This window comes from Phymastichus coffea, unplaced genomic scaffold (genome assembly GCF_024137745.1).
Source record: "Phymastichus coffea isolate CEN01 unplaced genomic scaffold, Cenicafe_Pcof_1.1 PCOF00003, whole genome shotgun sequence".
Lineage (NCBI taxonomy): Eukaryota > Metazoa > Arthropoda > Insecta > Hymenoptera > Eulophidae > Phymastichus > Phymastichus coffea.
The window spans coordinates 9,724,002-9,745,245 of NW_026706814.1; the positions used below are offsets into that span (position 1 = coordinate 9,724,002).

The 21,244-nt window shown below is 39.6% G+C and overlaps 1 protein-coding gene across 4 annotated transcripts in view; it reads left to right on the forward strand.

Annotated features, from left to right (window-relative positions):
• LOC131663944 (nuclear pore complex protein Nup160 homolog) overlaps positions 1–14,283 on the forward strand; it is a 291,910-nt gene extending 277,627 nt beyond the window's left edge. For 3 of the 4 annotated variants that reach the window (XM_058934744.1, XM_058934735.1, XM_058934761.1), the window contains 2 exons: positions 13,617–13,850; positions 13,922–14,283. In XM_058934744.1, the coding sequence (XP_058790727.1) occupies positions 13,617–13,850; positions 13,922–14,014 (327 nt within the window). In that variant the 3' untranslated portion in view covers positions 14,015–14,283. Of the gene's footprint in view, positions 1–13,616; positions 13,851–13,921 lie in introns of those variants that run through there. The other variant, XM_058934752.1, reaches the window with a different exon arrangement.
• The last annotated feature ends 6,961 nt before the right edge of the window (positions 14,284–21,244 follow it).

A 21,244-nucleotide genomic window follows, 5' to 3' on the forward strand; every position in this document is an offset into this window, starting at 1 on the left:
GCACAATCCCATTCGCACTAAACGGGTCTTAATACCAGTTGGGCGCCATGTAACGGGGGAGGTTATCTGAAAAATGGGAAATTTATTTAAGAACAAACTCCCACGATGCAAAGCAAACCGCCGCTCCATTAAACATATATGATAGTACGTGTATTCGCCTTAACGTCAGATGATTTATCCTAGTTGTCTTCTAATAAACGGAGTTGAACTCACCTTAAGTCACGTGTCTTGTGACACTCGTTGAGTTTTAAGTGTGAGCGACTTTACTCCTAATCTTCTTAATTCCCTAGATGTAATTGGATTAAAACCTAAGCCTTTTTCAATTACTTAACCTACTAGGAAAATTAAATGTCGAAAACGGCGAATAAATTTAACAGACTTTAATTAATAATAATCACTACAGTCTTTGTAGGGCCGAAAGACTAACGCACGCGAATAGGATTTTACAATCATTTATATACGGTGAGAAAGAGAGAGAGAGAGAGAGAGAGAGAGAGAGAGAGAGTAGATTCGAATTCTACCGCGAACTAACTCTCGACGCGAATACAAAAAGATAACGCTATCACGAATAGACAAAATACCGAATGTATTTTGGATCGCTTATAATGACAGAAGGTGCACCTACCATGCGGTGATCAGCCGTAATTGTTGTTGCAAAAATATCAACTGCCGCTGCCCCTTGATTATCAGCTGCGCTGCCTTGTACTGCCTCCAATTAGCTACAATCTGCTGCTTCTGCACTGCTACTTGCTGCTGCTTTTTATCTCGAGGATACCGTTGCACTCACGCACGAAATTGTACCAGAAAACTAATTATTCGGCGAAAACAAAGTGCAACACAAATCGGCGGTAAATTCCCGTTCACAGCTGAGGCGTAACTGCCTATTAGGCCAATCAATGAAGATTTTTTCGTGACATTAATACTATCAGCAAACCGACTATGCAAAGTTGTTTAATACTGTGAGTAGATGAAAACGTATATGTTTCCAACTCGCAACTTTCATTTAATAACTTTTTACAGCCGTTTGAAATTTGCAAAAACATGTTTTTCGCGTACAACACCAAAACTATTGAAGTTAGGTATGTACCTCAATGGAATAAGTTATAGATAATAGAATTATCTATAAAATGAGCTCATCTCAATCGAGTAACTAATAATCAATATAATTGCAAAAAACATCAAAATTGATCAAAAAAGGTAACATTTCAAAAATTCATATCTCCACATAGAGTGATGTTGAAAGAATTAGCTTATGATATTTTGTAGATTGCATTGTCTTCTTCATGTATGCTAAATCTGAGCTATATATAATTATTACTTTCGGCACTACAGTAATGACAATTAAACCTTTTTTTTTTAGTACATCTTGCATAATGCCTTGGCTCAGCCGTTAGAGTTATACATTATTTGAAAAAAGTTTTTTAAAGCTCAATAATCAAACGACAACTTTGTCATTTGAACTTTTGCTCTAAAATCAGTTTAAAAGGGTGAAATTTGTCGTTGAATATCGGGCAAAATGCGCCCGAGCGTCAAAGAATGTGACTACTGATGTGTAAAATTTTAAGAAAATCGAAGAGGGACACCTTCCGTAGGCAGGGTGCCTCCCCTTGTAAGTTTACGCTATCTCGATTACTGACGATGTCGTTTTCAAACTTGTAAGTATTTAAGTAATTGTCTTTTGTGGCAATAAATAGTTTTAGGTGTTCTGTTCCAATAAATTCTGTGTTACATTTTATTATTTGTCTTTAGCTGCTAATGCGAATATTATTTCGCTGGTATTTAACATATAGATTATTGCGCAGTGTTGATCACTAAAAAATTTTGTTACTAGCCCTTTATATAAGATATCATATTTCTTTCTGAAGCATTTAGTTTCTGGTAGGATATTTCAGAATGTATATTCTTCTTCCACATCTAGGCAAGATTTTTCTGAAAATTTACATACTACCCTGGTATTTAGTATTATTTTATCATTATTCAAGCTAACCTTTGCTTTCGTTTGAACGAGAATAATTTTAATTGACCCTTGAACGGATGCTTTATTTCAAGAGCCGAAATTATCCGCATACAATATACCGTGTATGTTCTACCCTCTTTATTTATACTTAATGCGGTTCATTCTGCTATTTATTCCTGAATGTCTGCCCAGCGTACATACGAGGTGTGATCAAAAAGTAAGGTGAATTTTGAAATTTAGCGGGCTACGTCCGTTCGATCTTCGACTTTTTTATTTGGTTATGTCGGTACACTCGTCTAGAACATACGTTCCAAATTTCAGCTTTGTAGTATGTTTGGTTTGTTTGTGAGAGGCATCAAGGTTAGAAGTGTTTTGCGTGCTCCACGATTTGCTGCTGTCTAAAAACATGGATCAAAGAGTTTGCATTAAATTTTGTGTGAAAAATGGAATCAAATGTTCCAAAATACTTGAAATGCTGAAAGTGGCATACGGTGAGTCTACTTTAAGCCAAAAAAATGTTTACAAGTGGTATAAACTCTTCCAAGAAGGCCGAGAAGACACCGACGACGAACCTCGTTCTGGACGCCCCAGCACATCAACAACTGATGAGAATGTTGAAGAAGTGAAGAAAATAGTGTTGGGAAATCGTCGAATTGCCATTAGAGAAATTGCTGATGATATTGGCATCTCATTTGGTTCGTGCCAATCAATTTTGACGAGTGTTTTAGACATGAGACGTGTGTCAGCAAAGTTTGTTCCGAAATTGCTCAATTTCGACCAAAAGAAACGTCGCATGAGCATCGCCCAAGAGCTACTGAATGACGTCAACGATGATCCAGATTTACTCAACAGGGTTATAACAGGTGACGAAACATGGGTATACGGTTATGACGTCGAGACTAAGACTCAATCGTCCCAGTGGAGGCATTCTGGATCACCAAGACCAAAAAAAGCACGCCAAGTTCGATCAAATGTAAAGGTTTTGCTTACAGTTTTCTTTGACTGCAGGGGCGTGGTGCATCATGAGTTCTTACCACAGGGTAGAACAGTAAATAAGGAATATTACCTGCAAGTTATGCGCAATTTGCGCGAAGCAATCCGCCAGAAACGTCCGAATTTGTGGAAAAATAAAAATTGGCTTTTGCACCATGTTAACGCCCCTGCTCCCACATCGTTGCTTGTGCGCGAATTTTTGGCTAAAACCAACACAGTACCGATGCCACAGGCACCGTATTCCCCAGATCTGGCCCCCTGTGACTTCTTCTTGTTCCCAAAACTGAAGAGGCCCATGAAAGGACGGCGTTTTACCACGATTGAGGAGATAAAGACGGCATCGAAGGATGAACTAAACAAGATCACAAAAAATGATTTTTTGAAATGCTTTAAGGATTGGAAAAAGCGTTGGCACAAGTGCATTATATCCGAGGGGGATTACTTTGAAGGAGATAAAATAAAAATTGATGAATAAATAAATATTTTTTGAGAAAAATAAAAATTCACCTTACTTTTTGATCATACCTCGTACATAATGTAAATTGAATATGTTATCTCGATTGGTTGTTTCTACGTATTCTATATAGCTTAGAGATATAATAATGTTAATGTCGGTATTTTTGGAAGAATCTTTAAAAAAATTTTCTACTATGTTCCCCTCAAGATTACATATTAATATATTTTTGAAATACTGTATATTTTAATTTTTTTCTTGATCATAAATTCTTTAAAAGTTGTGATTATTTGTTTAATATCGTTTATTATTGAAGATGTTGATTTTTTGTGTTAATGCATAGTGTGAATAGTAATTTTTTCGCGTCTAGTTGCGTGACTTCTATTTCGTTTGGTCTTAAATTATTGTTAACTATTATTGTTTTACTAGATAGCAAGCAGTTGATTTTCTTGTTAAGTGAATTTTGTAGATTGTCGATGTAAATTACGGTGTTACCTGTTCTGGAATAATCTTGTCGTGTTTTCCTGTAGTACGTGTGTCGTTATTGTTTTCTTCTATTGTATTTATCTTGATGGTTGTTGCTTTTTTGATTGTTCGTTGTATAATTTTTTTAACTTGCGTGTTATCATTTGATTTTTCTGTATTTGTTCATTTTTCGATTCCTTTTACTTTCTGAGCCCTAGTGTAGAGGACGGTCGATATCGCTTCGTACTTCTCTCTCTCTTCCCTCTCTCTCTATCTCTCTCTCCCTCTCTCTCTCTTTATCTCTCTCTTTCTATCTTTAAGAAAAGTGGAGAGAAACGCAGTAGTGAGACAACGGGCGGACGAATACGAGCGAAAAAGGGTCTGGGCATCCCGCCGTCAGCCGTGCGATAGGGGTCGGCGGGACGCATCTGTACTACACGAGTGCCGCGCCGGCGCTGACCGATTGAGTCAGATAAACTACTCCGCATGTACTCTCGTCTCCTTGTCGGCTTATTTTGTTCCGTTCGTTGCCTAAAAAAGCCGCGGAAAATTGTAAACATATACGACGGATACCGAACACATGTAAAATAGATTGCCGATAATTGTAAGGCTGAATAGCGAGAAAAGGGCGCCTTGTCCGTTCGGGCCTTCTTACTTTCAGCGCGTTTCCACGTATCTCGTTCTCGCCACATGACCGCAGATGTACACGAGGTTTGCGTATCGTCGCCGGACGCCACTATACCACTCCGAGGAATGAGTCCCTGGAGGTCGTTCGATCCCTCGGGAAACCGATGGTCTTGCCAGAGGTTTCCGGGTATTGTCGGGTCAAAATCAGACAGATAGGGCCAGCATAGAAGCTCCCCTAGGCTAGCAGGCTGGCGAGAGAGAGAGAGAGAGAGAGAGAGAGAGAAAGAATATGAACGAGAGAAACAACGAGAAGGCAGAAGAAAGAACGGGACGAGAAGAAGGGAAAACGGGGGCGTGAACCACGCCGCGTCGACCTGACGTCGATAGCCAGGAAGGATTTTCGCTTCGAACGAGTAATTCGCTCATCATCGGCTGTTAGTCGCGCGAAAACCCAAATGTAAATCCAAGTTTCAAATAAATACAAGTTTATGTAAACATCGAATCTTACATTTATTATTGTTCCTCATACTCACCCCTTACATTTTGGTGCCCCGGGTGAGGAATTCAATTTAATTGAAGAAATAATAATAAAGTATTAAGGATAAGAATAAAGGAGATAGAAGTGATCATCGTAACTGTGCCTCTTATCAACAATGGCCCCGAGGAAACGTCACACGCTAACAATGGCCAACGATGAAGCCCCTAAGAAACAGCGACGAGTCCAAGAAGACTACGATGTGATAACTGAGACACCATCAGCTCCAGCCAGATAACCGAGAAAGGTAGTACAAGCCCGTGCAGCACCAGCCGTGAAACGGGTAAAGCAGATATCAGTGAGAGCGTAGAGGGGACAACGCGGTCCATGGCACGAACAAGCGCCGCAATCTGAAAGACCACCGATGAGCTACCCGATCGAATCTGAGATCAACGTCATCGAGCCAGCATCACTCACCGACGAACAGCCGAGAGACGGAACAGTCAATACCAATGGAAGACGAGTCGACAGCGAACAATTAGGTACTATGTTAAGTGAATATGCGAGTGCACAATCGAGTCGAATGGAAAATGCGATACTGTTACTATCGGAAACATGGATCACCACGATAGACGCGATCCGCGAAGGCGCTATAGACGGTAGGAACTCGCGAACCTCTGAACACCTGGATTTTGAGAAAAAGTTACCGAATTTCTCGGGAAAACCCTTACAGTGGATGCACTTCGCGAAAATGTACGCCAAATCGGAAACTAGCTTTAGCGATCGTCGGAATATCGGACGGCTTGACAAAGCGTTGAAGGGTAAGGCGTACGAACTTGTGAGGACGCTTTTGGCAACGACCGATAATCCGAGAGACGTCATACGTGAATTAGAGAACCACTTTGGCCAATCTTCGCTCATCGTTGCGGATATCGTCAGAGATTTGCATGGTTTACCGTGCTTGAAAATGAGCATGAAGAGTTTAGCATTATTCGCGACACAATTGAAGAGCGGCGTCGATGGCCTCAAAATACTCTAGCCGAACGGATATCTGCACAGCCTCGATCTGTTATCTAGAATAGCCAAGAAGATCCCGGAGTCGCTGCAATCGGCATTCACTTCGTTCGCGAATGAGGAACTCCGTGAACATACTGATATGTCGCCGTTAGAGAAGTTAGTGAAATTCATGGCGAAAGAATCGGAGCTCAACATACGTGCAGGCGTATTTGACATCGATAATTCTGTAAACGACGATGGTACTTCAAACAAGTTGACAAGAGGTGTAAGAGGCGGTATCGTGTGTGCGGCAATCAACTTGGTAGACGAGAAAGAGAACGGAACGACCATCAATCCATCGGACAAATGCGGCTATTGCGGTAGGCGCAGTTACTGTGAGAGAATGTCGCGATTTCCTACATAAAAGCACGAAGCGTCGGTGATTTTATGTAGGAATTTATCTATTTTAGCTAAGAAGATGGGAGTTAGCTACGAGTGTTTTGAGAGCGGGCACTCACGGTCAGAATGTCACTCCAGGATGGTCTGCGATGTGTGTCGCAAAGACAACTATACCCTACTACACTTTCACAATCGAGGCGAAAATCGAGATCGAGCTGATCGCAGAGATGAGCGCGAACATTCGAGTAGCAAAGAACAGTGTAGTTTTTTAGAGTCGAGAGATAGACATCGTCACTCAGAACACCGAAAAAGCCGTGAAATCGCGAGACTCGGCGAGAAACAAAACGACCAACGACGTGATGAGAAAAGAAGCCGCGACAGCTCGCGTGTGCGAGTTCAAGTAGTGTCGACACAAAGAGATTGACTAACCGCACGAAGGGGACTTTTGCGCGTAATACCGTTGCGCTTTAAAGGACTGAGCAACGAGCTCGTCACGCACGCTCTGTTGGATGGAGGCTCCACCGTCACTGTTATTGACTCACGATTCACACGACAACTCGGAATAAAGGATAGGGTATTCGAGATATCGCTGCCAGGCCTATACGGGGGTCAGAACTACGTTAAATGCGAACGCACCAGCTTAACCGTTAGCGGGTCGTTTGGCGAATAACAAATCAAGCACGCGCTTATTATCCCATCGCAGAACCTGTCGCCGCAATCACTGTCGAGGAAACTCGCCTGACGCGTGCGAGAACAAGAAAACGTAGAGATATTGCCCTATCACGACGCGTCCTTCCACATTTTGATCGGACAAGACAACTGGCGCTTGTTAGAGAGCGACGACGTGAGGGAATGAGACGGTAAGGGTCTTATCGCAGCGCACTTGCTACTCGGCTGGTCGGTGCACGGGTACGTCGAGAACGGGAAAGGCTCGGATATCATGACATCGGCTATAATCTCGAGTGTCATTGAAAATAAACCTGAAAGATCCGCAGAGCTCGAGCAACAAATTCGAAACTACCTAGAGATAGAGAATCTTGGCGTGGTGAAGACAGACCAAAAGGATTTAAAGAATAAACGCGCATGGGCGATCTAAGAAGCGACTTCACGAAGCAGGGTTCGCAAATGGGAAACGGATTTGCTCTGGAAATCGGGTTTGATGCCGGACGTGAATAGCAAAATGCAGGCGCTCAAACGACTATACGTGCTTGAAAGAAAGCTCGACAGGAACTCGGAATTTGCAGAACGATATTACGCCGAGATGGTGCGATTTATTGCAAACGGATATGCGAAAAGGGTCGAAAAACACGTGAAGAGACCGAGGAGATGGTACCTACCGCATCATGGCGTAGAAAATGTGAACAAACCGGGAAAACTCGCATGGTACACGACGCAGCTGTGACGACACACGGTATATCACTGAATTCGTTACTGCTAAAGTCACTGCTCGGGGTGCTGCTCCGTTTTCGTGAATTTCCGGTAGCTATAAAAGGGGATATCAAAGACATGTTCCTTCAAATTAAAGTAATAGAGCGAGATCGCGGCGCTTTGAGCTTCCTGTGGCGTGGCAGAGATCATGTTCGTGCACTAATGACGCGGGAGAGTACGGGCTTGATTTTCGAGGTTACATCGTCACCAACTAGCGCTATATATATAAAAAATCGGAACGCGCAACAATTCTCGGACTCGAAACCCGATGACAATGTCAAAGTTGTTCCAATTACATTGAGTTATTTTACTTAAACACAACAATGTCACTTAATTATAAACTTTTAAAACATTAAATCTGAATAGTATTAGTGAAGTAATTATCTCAGAAACATTTATACTACAAATTTTGTAGACTAGACATACAGCTGTATAATTTGTTACCATGTTTTATATTAAAACTCTTTCGTAACCTTGTAATAATAAATCGTTAAATGAAACACTAATTCATTCATAAAATACTACTTAGAATAATAAGATTTTAAGATTGTTTACAAATTATTTTAACAATGAACTATCAAGAGATAAAATGATACATAAATTAGAGGAGCGAAAATGAACACTCATCTCAATCTAGCTAGAACCAAATTTTTTTGGACCAGTGCTTCTATCGATCAAATTCATAAACTATTATAGCTCATTTTTCGAAATTAAAAATCCTTTCGCTGATAAAATTTTTTATTGTTATGTAGGTTGTAACGAAAGCTTGTTCGTTATCAATTTTTAAGGTGGGTAAGTGAGGTGCACTCGCTCATAGCAATCGAGGAGGGGGGGGGGGGGGGAGGTAAAGAAAAGAAAGTAATTAAGAAATTATATACACAATAAAAATTTCACATCCAAATCAAATCTAATTTTAATCAAAATCAAAGAGACATTACACTTAAACTTCAAAAACCGTACATGAACAAACCGCATAATTCTATTTATAACCAGCTTTTATAAACTCTTAACCTAATGAACACAACGGTGTTGCAAACACGTCTTAACACTAACGAACACAACAGTGTTCTTAACACCTAATACAATACCAATACAATGAACAAATTAACTAAATTATCGCGCTTACAAATCTAACAGACATACAGCACGCGTCGCCCGGAAGATGACCGCCATGACGACGAACCTAGTTAACCTACTTAAACTAAAAGAGAAAGCCGCCCGGCGAGGGATCGCCTGGACGGTACTCTACCTGAACAATTTACGACGCTTACCGTAATTAGGGCTGGTAGCAGGTGCGCGTACGCCTTGCTGACCCTTACCAAATTACACGCTGTGCCATACCGCTGAAGAGAAGGAGAGAGAGAGAGAGAGAGGAATTAGATTACGAGCCTTGACCTTCGATGCAGGAACGGGAAGCCTGGCTGCGCCCTGCGGATGGTGTTACTGGCCGTCGCTGGGCAACTCCTGTCGGCTTCTCCGGGTAGCGTCCCAAGCAGATGCTGGAATAAGGCATTCGTCCTCTTTTCTTCTCCGTTCTTCTCGGCTCCTTGGCGGCGTGTGCGTTCGGCTGACCTTTTGATCTCAACTGCACTTTTGACTCTGTACCGCGAACCGACTGAACTGTCTTAACTGCAGATCGACTAGCTACCGTCTGTACTTCCGATCGAGTCGAAACCTTCTTGACTGCTGATTGACTCACTACCGTCTGTGTTGCTCGTTTTCTTCCACGATCGACAGCTTCTTCCTCGTTCTTTCGCTCCCCACTTGACCTTATTAGGCGGCGCGCGACCAATGCGCTAATTGGTTCGCGACGCGCGACCAATGCGCTAATTGGTTCGCGACGCGCGCCTGCATAATCCTGCGTGGGGCACGCACGCCCCTAACTCTCTCTCTCTCTCTCTCTCTCTCTATACTCTGTCGTCCACTTGACGATTTCGGGCCGGCTCGGCCTCGCTCAGCAATCGCCGTAGGCTAAAACAAAGACCAAGCATTAGGCACATTCTTAAATGCGCCTAACGCTGGTCACCGAGCCATGCTGAGAGAGAGAGAGGGAATTAGGGAAATTACCGACAAGAACAAGCGCATCGCTTGCTCTCGTCACATGGTAAAACCTACATAGGGATAAAACTAATGGTACCAATCGATTTAGCGGCTCAAAATACATAAGAATACATAATTTTAATAATGGAGTTTCGAAATTTTTACTGGTATTTAGTAGGCTAAACGTTTTAACCTGTTTTTCTCACTTAAAATACATAGGAAATTCGACGTGCTTTCAGGCACGTGTTAAATGAGTCTTAAAGTCAATTCCTATTTCCTCAAAGTTTTTGTATGATATACGAGGTCTGTTCAAAAAGTATCGCAAATTTTGAATTTCCGCGGTCTACGTAAATTTAATTTTTGATTTTTTTGTAGCGTTATGTTGGCAATCATGTCCCTTACTTATGCTGACAAGGTCGGCCATTTTGAATTTTTGACAGCTGTTTTACTTGCATATGTTTTGGCTCGTCTTCGATTTTTGCCTATTCTAAAAAATGGATCAAAGAATCTATATCAAATTTTGTGTGAAAGACAAAATAAAGTGCGCGGACGCATTCCGAATGTTGACTGTGGTATGTGGTGAAGCTACCTTGGACCAAAATAACGTTTATCGGTTATACAAAATGTTCTCAGAGGGCCGAGAAGAAAAAAATAGTATTGGCCAATCGTCGAATCACCGTTAGAAAAGTTTCTGAGGATCTAAACATATGGGTTGGCTTATGCCATTCAATTTTAACCAATGATTTGGACATGAGTCGGGTTGCCGTGAAATTCGTGCCAAAACTGCTCAATTTCGACAAAAACAGCATCGCGTTAACAGAAGATGTTGGACTCGGTCCGTGACGACCCAAATGTGCTCTAGAGAATCATAACTGGTGATTATGATGTGGAAACCAAAGCTCAATCATCCCAATGTAAGTTGCCGCATGAGCCAAGACCGAAAAAAGCGCACCAAGTTCGGTCGAACGTGAAGGTTTTGCTCACAGTTTTATTCGATTACAGGGGCGTGGTGTATCATGAGTTCTTGCCACAGGATAGTACAATCATTAAGGACTATTAACTGTAAGTTATGCGCAATTTGCGCGAAGCAATCCGCCAGAATCGTCCGGATTTGTAGAAGAACAAAACCTGACTTTTGCACCACGATAACGCCCTTGATCACACATCGTAGCTTGTGTGCGAATATTTGGCCAAAAACAATACAGTATAACGGCCGGGGCCGTTTTCGCGGAAAGTTGCCCGCGCACGAGGCCGAGCACGGCCAAGCGGGCAAGCGAGCGCGAAGCGAAGCAGAGAGAGAGACAGAGCGAGACTCGATGAGGCGCGTGCCGCGGCGGTAGAGTGGGGAGAAGAGACGATTTTCGGGCACTGATACCTGGGAGCTCGAGCTGTTGTCACGTGCGCGCGCAAAGAAAAGGAAAGCGATCAGGAAAAAAAAAAGTGTAAGTGCGCGAGAAAGTTTGACGCTATCCCCGAGGATCGCCAGAGCCCGTGGACCGTCATCTCCGGTGGGCGATTCGAGGAGCAGAGCTTGTCCGCCCGAGCAAGGGCGATAGCGAGGGCGATTAGCGAGAAGGAGTAGTCTGTCTGCAGCAGCTACTTCCCGGTGAGTTTCTTTGCGTTCGTAAGCGATTACCTAGCGTGCGTTAGTTGCGCGAGCGAGCGTCTCTCTCTCTCTCTAAAATAGTACTCGAAGCGAAATCTCGGCATGCGGTATTGTGTAAAAAAGAATCTGATTAAGTAAATAAAGCGCAGTTTGACCTGCTCAAGTGTTGCCATTGTGTTGGGCGTACCCAGGAAGGCACCTTTGTCCCTTCCCACGCCCGTGGTTAAAATCCACGCACGCTCCTTTTCAGGGCAGCACGTGTCCGCCCGTACGCGGCGGAACACCAGGAAGCGCCTAGCTGATCGTGGCGGCGGTAAGCCTCGCACCGAGCAGCGAAGATAAATTTTTTGACAGGTCGCGAGAATAATTTAATTATTTTCCGGACCGTTACAACAGTAATGGTGCCGCAGCCACCGTATTCCCCAGACCTGGTCTCCTGTGACTCTTTCCTGTTCCCAACACTGAAGAGGCCTATGAAAGGATCATCCCAATATATATGATCCATATTAATGTTGTGTTTAGTGCAACCTTATATTTAGGTAAAGATGCACCAATTTTCAACTCCTTCTCTCCTATCTTAGGTTTCTCAGTCTTATTAAATAATAGACCAATGATGTTATTAAATTTGTGGCTATTATGTGCTCGTATAGGCTTATCTGGATTCATTCTGTTTCTATAAATTCTATTATTTAAAATTTTTCGATATCTTTCGAGATCATCTTACGTTATTAGACTTCTATCAGGCTGCTTTATCACAAGTAACTCCATTAAATTTTTACTTTTTTTGGATATTTGAAATCATCAATTCTCACGTTATTCAAAAGTTACTGGAGATACCAAGCACATAAGCTCCATTTATCTCTTTGCAAACGTCATAAATTAAATCCAAAAACTAAAGTTACTTTTATCCAAAGCATTTATATATTTATCGATTTATACATTTATATATTTTAGTTTAATTCCTTGTAGTGTCTGTTCATTTTTTTAAAATCTCTTAGCTAATTCTGCATTGTGTGTGTGTGTGTGCGTGTGCGCGCGTGTGTGTGTGTGTGTGTGTGTAAACCATAAATAAATTTTAATATGTATTTAAAACGCATTTCAGATAGAGAGGGATGGTGGGAGCTCTCGCGTGTGATTTAAAACTGCTGATCTGATAGCTCATGCACCTTAGATCACTGATCTGAGGCCCGTACTGATCTGAGGCTCCCCTGATCTGTGGCCTCTCTAGTTAACTTACTGCTTTTAGTAATGCTTATTAAAATATTGGTATGCGCCTTTTTCACATAACTGGTTTTAAATTGGCTGCAGTAATTCAACCTATAAAATTCGTTTTATCTAAGTAAATGAAATTTACTTAGATGAAATTTCATTCACTGATTAGAAGCCTTCAACTGAAATAAAATTTTCTTATTTATTTGAATTTGATTATTAAAATCTTATATTTACGTATTTTTAATTTTTATATTTGATTTTTTAAATCAATTAAAGATTTAACTTTAATCTTCCCAAATCAGAAGAAGTTGGATAATACGAAGTGAACGAATTCTTACTTCCGTAGAAAAATGTATCCTATAGATATAGAGGGTCCAAACTGCTCAAAACAACATACATAATTATGTTACGTTATATTATGATATAATTTATTAGGGGAAAAATAGAAATATGAAATTTCTTCAATAAAGTATGAAATATATCAATATAAACATAAAAAATTCTATATAGTAAATATTCAAATAAATGATGATAGCGATTTTCCATCAAACAGCAGCTTTATTAAATAAATTTATGAAAAACATTATTGAATAGTATGTACAATAGTTCGAACCGTTTGAACATATAACCTCCAACCTTCAGGCGAAGAGTAAGCGATATGACTAAACTTACAGCTCAATATTGTATGCCTGATTCTAATTACGACATTTACTTTTCGTCTGAAGGCGAAAATTCTTTCCTTTCTTCAATATATAAAATTATATAATGAAATGCCTGAAACTATTGCACATACTAGTTAATAAAGCTATACGATTTAATGAAAAGTCTTTAGTATCATTTATTTTAATTGAAATCCTCGTTCATAATTAGTTAATAATTAGTTTAATTGAAGTCCTCGTTCATCGTACAATTATTTTATAGTAAAAATTTATTGAGTATTCTTACACTTTTAATATTTTTACAGAAAAAAAATGCTCCAGAATTTTTACGTTTACTAATTCAAATGGGACGTTTGGATGAAGCTGCTTATTTTTCTATAAAATATATTCAAGCAATACTTGGAAAAGGAAAAGCATACTTTGGATTAGAATCATCATTATCAGTAACTACTTTTTCTACGTTTTTCCCATTTAATTACATCGAGATTCTTTTACTCGAACTCGAATATGCTAGTAGAACTGAAAATTCTTATATAATGGTGAGTGATTAAAATAATAACAATGAGAGAAAAAAATATATATATATGTATAATTCTTTATCCAATTTTAGGTTCGTGAACAATTGAAAAATGAATATGATATTTATTTAAAATCAGTGAAGCACATATCAATGAATATGGTGTTAATGAAGAAAAATGCGTAGAAATTCTTTTAATGAATTATACAGAAGAGTGAAGAAAAAATGCAATATTTAAAATACGAAAATTAAACATTGCTATGCATAATTCGAGTAATAATTTCTAGAAATTCTAGAAATAAAACAATTTATCATTTTGACATTACTTTACTATGTTGTCGAATCTTTATTATTAAAAAATCACATTTTATGATTCCTTATAATAGTTATAAAATTGGACAATGTATTTCATACTATAACATGAAATTAAATGAAACGTATCTATTAACTCAAAATAAATGAACTATATTTTTGAGAACAACGATTTTGATTTCTTATAGATCAAGCTTTGTTTTATTGAAAAATATAGTTTTATAAAAATCACTTAGAAACATATTTTAAGATTAAATAGGAAATGTCTGTATATGCCCTGCTAAAAAAGTTCCATTCATTCCTATTCGGGATCATTCATATTCAATGGTAATCAATGAACTGAATGGTTCAATGTTCCGATGACGATTGAAACTGAATGATTTTCAATAATACTTCATGGTAAGCATAACTAATAGTAAAACTTACCATTAAATTTAATAGAATTCAATCTTTCTGAATAATACTTTGTATAGGAATGGTTTCAATGATAATCTATCCAATTGCATTGAATGAATATCAATCACAGTTCAATAAAATAATTAATCAATGATATTTTATTGTATATCTTTCTATGAATTTTAATAATTTTTCGATACAATAATTGTCCAATCATATTTTATTGAATCATATTATATGGATATTAATTTTTATCCAATTACACGGTTGGTCAATAATATTTTATAGAATGGTTTTCCATATATGCCAATATGAGCAAAAGCAATACTGTAACTTTAGCAATATTTCATTTAATAGTTTTTTTTTTAATCTTAATGATTGGTCAATATAAAAATAACCCAATCGCATTCAATGAGGTATAGTATTCTATAATTTCTTATGAAAGGCAAACAAAAAAATTTCAAATATTTTCAATTGAATATTTTTTAATGAAATCTAATGATTGGTAAATGCAAGTAAAACTCAATCGTATTCTATTAAGAAGTTGTTTGTATAGTTTTGAATAATCCTTCATTCTACAAACTTATCAAATATAATTTTATTCTATAATTTTTCATTAGATGATGAAAGAAAAAATTTCCATAATTGAATGATTTTTTATAAATTTGAATAGTTGTTCGATACTATAATTGAAGAATCGTATCTTATGCTTTGGATATTATAATTTTATATAGGTCATGAATGAAAAAACTCCGTATATGATTTGATTGAATAGACTTTTATCAATTTTAATAGTTTTTAAGTAAAAACATATTCGAATATAATTTTTAATGGGTATTCGATTTTTTTTCAATTGTAAATAAATGGTTTTTTATGTACATCAACAAATTACAAAAATTGACATGAACATTATTATTGGATTTCAAATGAATTGGGCATTTTGCATAAATATCTAGCATTTCTAACGTCTACCAAAATTATTTTGCAATCTATTTCACCAATGGGTTTGATGAGATCAATCTCGTTTTCGCTTTGAATTTTTCGGATATGAGTCACTCCTTCAAATGGATATTCTGGAAATACGTTGTACGTTTGTACAACAATGTATGAATCGTCGTCATGTTCGAGAATTTTTGTTATTCTAGCGTATTGTCCACTAGTAAGTCTAACGACAGTATCATCATTGCGATAAAAGACCATTAATACCCATTCAATTAAATTGATATTTTCTATTGCATATTATTGAAATGTTAGGACTTTCATATTCAAAACTATTGAAAATTATTCAACGATACGAGACTTGAATGTTGCAATAACAAACCATTGATATCAATTCAATCAAATTGATTATCGCATTCGAATGGTTTCAAATCTTCGATTTGACCACGAATTTTACCATTGAAATCGATTGGGTAACATACATGAGAAATTTCATTGAATCCTATTGAAAACCATTACTTTAATAGTATATTTTTCTATTGATAATGATTAATCTCGATTAGGAATCAATAGTAATCTATATTATTGGAACCAATAGTATTTAATATCTTGACATTTCTTGTTGGATGAGGAATCATATTCAATGGTCATTTGGAGTGTTCAGATCGAAGATTGAAAACCATTCAGAAATTCTTCAATGGTTTTCAATGGAACTTTTATAGCAGGGTGTCTGTGTGAAGATGTGCATTGTACGTATACATTTTTTCCGGGCTCAAAAATCAAAATCTTAAGAGAACTCAAAGAAAGGTGTTTCCGTAGAGAGTGTGGCGATATTTACCCAATAAACTCCCCCCCCCCCCCACCTCTCTTTAACTTGCTCTTTCGACTTCTAGCACCCATTAGCGTTCCTTTTCAGTATTCTTCGATGGAGCTTATTTTGATCCAGTAGGATCCCTCTTCATTCCTATCAGTCTTGAACTTTCTTCAATCTTGTCTTCTCATTTCTCAAACCAATCAAAGAGCGCTATTAGCCAGTGTCATTCAAAGTCAAGCAGAAAATGATCACAATTGTAACGAAAATGCTAAAGGATTGTATAATGCAGCGTGCAACTAGCGGCCGGTTAAACTCTATCGTTATGATGCAGAAGAAAAACCAATCTTATCGCCTCTATATCGGTTTCCATGCTTTAAATAAAGTCAATGAGCCAAGTGTTTGTATCTTGCTTTTCATACAAGACATATTACGAAGGCTAAACGACGCGAATCATATCTCCGTGATCGATCTCAACAGCGCGTACCATCAGATCAAGCTCGCGCCAGCAGCGCACTCACTAACAGTATTCACCGTGACTCGACCACTTTCAATTCGTGTGCACGTCTTTCGGGCTAGCATAAGCATGAGCGACCTGCCAAGGACTGATGAATCGAGTAATTAAACCCGAATTAAGTCTATTAGCTTTCGCATACCTTGATGACATCATTGTAGTATCATCCACTTTTGACGAACACCTCCAAAAACTAAAGCTCGTGTTCATACGGATACGCGAGGCGGGATTAACCATCAATCTAAACAATTGCGGATTTCGTAAGCCAGAAGTCCGCCACCTCGGCTTCATTGTCGACCGTGATGGTTTACGACCAGATTCAGAGCGTATCCGCGCAATAACTAATCTTATGATGATCTTAGCACCGTACCTATGCCCGCTAAACCCCAACGGAGAATACACACTTGAAACTGACGCCAGCGCCACAGGTTTAGGTGTAGTATTACTACAGCAAGTGGAAAGCCGCGCGTGATCTAGTACGCGAGTCGCGTATTAATAAAAGCAGAACAGAATTATTTGACGACGGAGCGCGAAGCCTTCGCCGTAGTTGAAGCATCTGGAAATTTCGGCACTACCTCGAAGCGTACAAATTTTGCTTAGTGACAGACCACTACAACTTAAAATGGTTCATGACGTAGAAGGACCCGACTAACCGCCTCGCCCATAGGACGTTAGACCTCCAAGGTTACACCTTCGAGATAACATTCAGAAGCGGCAAGAACAACCAAGTGTCAAACGCTTTATCGCGTGTCTTTGAAAGGGGGAGGGCGTTAGAGTATACTCTCGTCGCAATGTTGTCGCACGCCTATGAGGCAAGCAAGGACAAGACGACCAAACACTCCCTCTCCTGGGAAGTCGACACAGTCTACACGTGGTAAGGCGAGAAAACACGCGAAGTATCCAAAAATCCCGAAAATTTTTCCAGATAGAAAACATGAAGAGGGGTTTTCTATACTTATCGCCCCGATGACGATCTACTTGGCGTAATAAAAGATGAAGATGCCTGGAAACTCGTGGGCCACCCCGGGCGTGAGAAAACATACCACAGGCTTAGTCGTGCCTACTCCTGGTTTAAAATGTACGCTGATGTACGCGACTACGTCAGGAACTGCGAGATATGCCAACAGTGCAAAGTAGAGGAACAACCGCCTTTCGGCACTATACGACCGCGCGAACTTGAGAAACCCTGGCAGACAATGGCGGGCGATATGGTCAGACCCGTTCCTCGAAGCTTTAGGGGTTTCGAATATATCCTGGTCCACGTAGACCTATTCACCCGATGGGTAGAGAGTGTACCGCTCAGGCAAGCAAGCGGTAGAGACATCACAAATGCACCACACGAGCGCATAGTCATGTACTTTGGAGCACCTTAAGCATTCTTATCAACAGCAACTTACAATCAGCCGGGATTGGCCACTCATCCACGCCAATATACTATTCGCAAGCTAACCCAACGGAGCGCGTAATACGCACCCTTAAGACGATGATCAAGGCCTTTCTCCGTGAGGCTTACATGAAGGAACTACGACGAGCTTCTACCCGAGTTCACCTTTACCTTAAACACCGTGGTACTAAGTAGGATGGAGCTGAGTCTCACATTTCTAAATTCAGCCACCAGCACAATCCACCAGATTATATCTAATTAGCAATTGACTAAGCCGCCGTCGAGTAGGGCGACACTGACGCTGTGTCCGACTGGTCGGAGTGCATGACGAGTAAGTCAGCCCTTACTCAATGGGTGAGAGAGAAGCCTGAAATAAAGATGAGCGCCAGTTGCATGCCCACAATGTGAAGCACCGGCTAGCCATTTTCAAAATCGGCAACTTGGTGTTGAAGCGGATATTTTCGAACATGGCGCTAGGGATAGCAGCGGGGTTAACTCTAGAATATGCCGGCCTGTGTATAGTCAGCGAAGTGGCTCAATACAACTTCTACCGTATAAGCAATCAATAAAAGAAATTAACAGAACCGATCCACGCCTAGGATCTTTAACGACGAAAAATGCCATTTTCTGAGTATGTTTTTCATCGCAAAATTCATTCGAAAAATGGAACAAAAAATTTATCTGAGGTATCGTTCCTTATGTATTTGGGCGTGCTAAATCCAAATCTGTGCTCACAATTGGAAATTTTTGTTTACAAAAAAAAAATATTGCGATTTTTTTATAAAAAAAATAGTGAAATATTGAAATTCTTTTTTTTTCGTGAATTTTTTTTACCCTTAAAGCATCAAAATCGAAAATCTTTCTTCAACCATGGATGCGCAAAATATTTGAACTTTAACAGAAAATTTTTATATTTGAGCTTTTTTTTTAAAATGGCGGATAAAATGGCGAAATATGAAAAAGAAATACTTTTCTCGTTACTATTTTTTTTTCCAAAACAACGAGGTTTAGGAAAAAGTTTTATAGAACAAAAATGTCTTATAATTCGTCAAAGAATACTCTTAAATTCTTTTCAGAGTTTTTGGAGAAAATTGTTGATTTTTCAAAAAACCACAAATTTGAAAGTTCCAAAAATTTTTCAAAAAAATATTAAAAAATTAGAGAATATTCTTTGACTAATTCTAAGAGTTTTATGTTCTTACACATTTTTTTCTAAGCCTATTGTTTTTGAGAAAAAAATTATCATACTTGTGCAAATTCTTTTTAACCGTTTCAACTTTTGAAACTTCCCAATACAATTTGGGGTCCAAACGTACGATATTTCCATTCTCCAAGAGGCTCTAAATACAGAAAATAACCTGAATTCCTATAAAATATGTCTAGTTTTAGTTTATATTGAGATATTACTCTTAGCGCAACCTATAGATAACGGCCTGGACGTGGTGAAAATTTGTCTCCTTCGGGGTGCTTCTTTATAGTGAGTCCCTTTGCCTTTCACTATACGGGGTACATTTTTTTAGTGGGTCCTCTCGCCTCTCACTGTAGAGGGTGCTTGTTTTTAGTGAGTCCCCTTACCTTTTACTGTACGGGGTGCTTGTTTTTAGGGAGTCCCCTTGCCTCTCACTCTATTCAGACATTCGAATGCTGTTGTTTCATACATGTACCGCAAAAGAACGAATTGAAGTTTTCACAGTACATGTATGTTCTTATTGAACAAGTGGAATACTTTTTTTGGTTATTTTGTTGAAGTATTGTATGTTTCTCCTGATTTTTTTAGCGTCATGAATGTAACTTCTAGCTATTGATATTGCAAATTCTTTAGTTACAACTTTCTTTCCACTATCATCAATAGCATTAGATATTACGACTACATTTATAATTGCTGCTTGGATAAGTCTAACGAAAACCACCCATGTTCATTTCTTTGAACGAATACTTGGCAATAAATTATTATAGTGCCCATAGTGCACATCGACTCCACCCATGAAGTGATTGTAAAGGTAAGTAACTTGTGGAATCGGTATTTCAATTTTTTCTTTTCCGATCAAACTATATCTCTTTGTTGTATAACGGGGGTTTTATTTGGGGCGGAAATAAAAATCTTACCCGTTAAAGAAAAGGATATTCCTTACGTCGCGAGGCTAACCGCCACCTCGATCAGCTCGTTCGGACAGCCTTAACCTTCTGACCATTCGCCCCAGAGCCCGTGAAAATCCACACGTGGAGGACACGTGTGGCGATCCGGGTTGCCCAGTGACTCTAGGTCGGGCAGGTTCTGTTATGGGCGATAGGAGAGGAAAACCAAAGGGGATTCGAAAAAAATCTCAGCCAATTGTCACAAGATCTACAAATTTATTTCTCTTTGCAGCGTTCAATTATACAAAGGGAAAGTTATGCTCGAGAGATTTCGCCGGGTATGTCGCGTTCGCGATGAGTGAGATAAAGACGCGCGCATTTACATCCAATATCGAGGACTTACGTCACGGGAACGAGTTGCTGCAGACAACGGAGTTCCTGACAATGTCCACGGGTCTCGTTGGCTTCTGGTCCTTCCTTGCAGCGCTTTTCCCAGCCGAGGTTTTCCCTGCCCGGATTCACAGTTGCGCGCGATCCTCGACTGTTGCCTCAGATCGCTCTGGGCAACTGGTTATAATGGGCAGTGGACGGTCTTTTCCTCAGCTACGATTCTCAGCTCCTTCGAAATTATCGGCCCTCTGCACGATGTCGGTCGAGGAGTTCTTTAGTTTCTTCTCACGGCCACTTGCCTCTCGTGGTTTTCTATCTGCAGGTCCGGACTCGAATGGTGCCACGCGCTTCTCTCCTCTCTTCACGCCTCGCGTACGCCAGCCGGCGGCCTAATCGCTCTCATTTCCCTTTCCCTTTTTCCTACTGTCCCATGTTACGCGCGTTTAACACGCGCTGACCGATGCCCTAATCTCTCTCCTCTCTCCCACTTTCTTTCGTTCGTTCGTTTCGCGCGCGCTTTCCGCTTCCCCTTCTCTGCTTTATTCTCACGAGCCGACTTTTGAGTTGCCCCACGCGATGGAAGCGCTTAGGCTC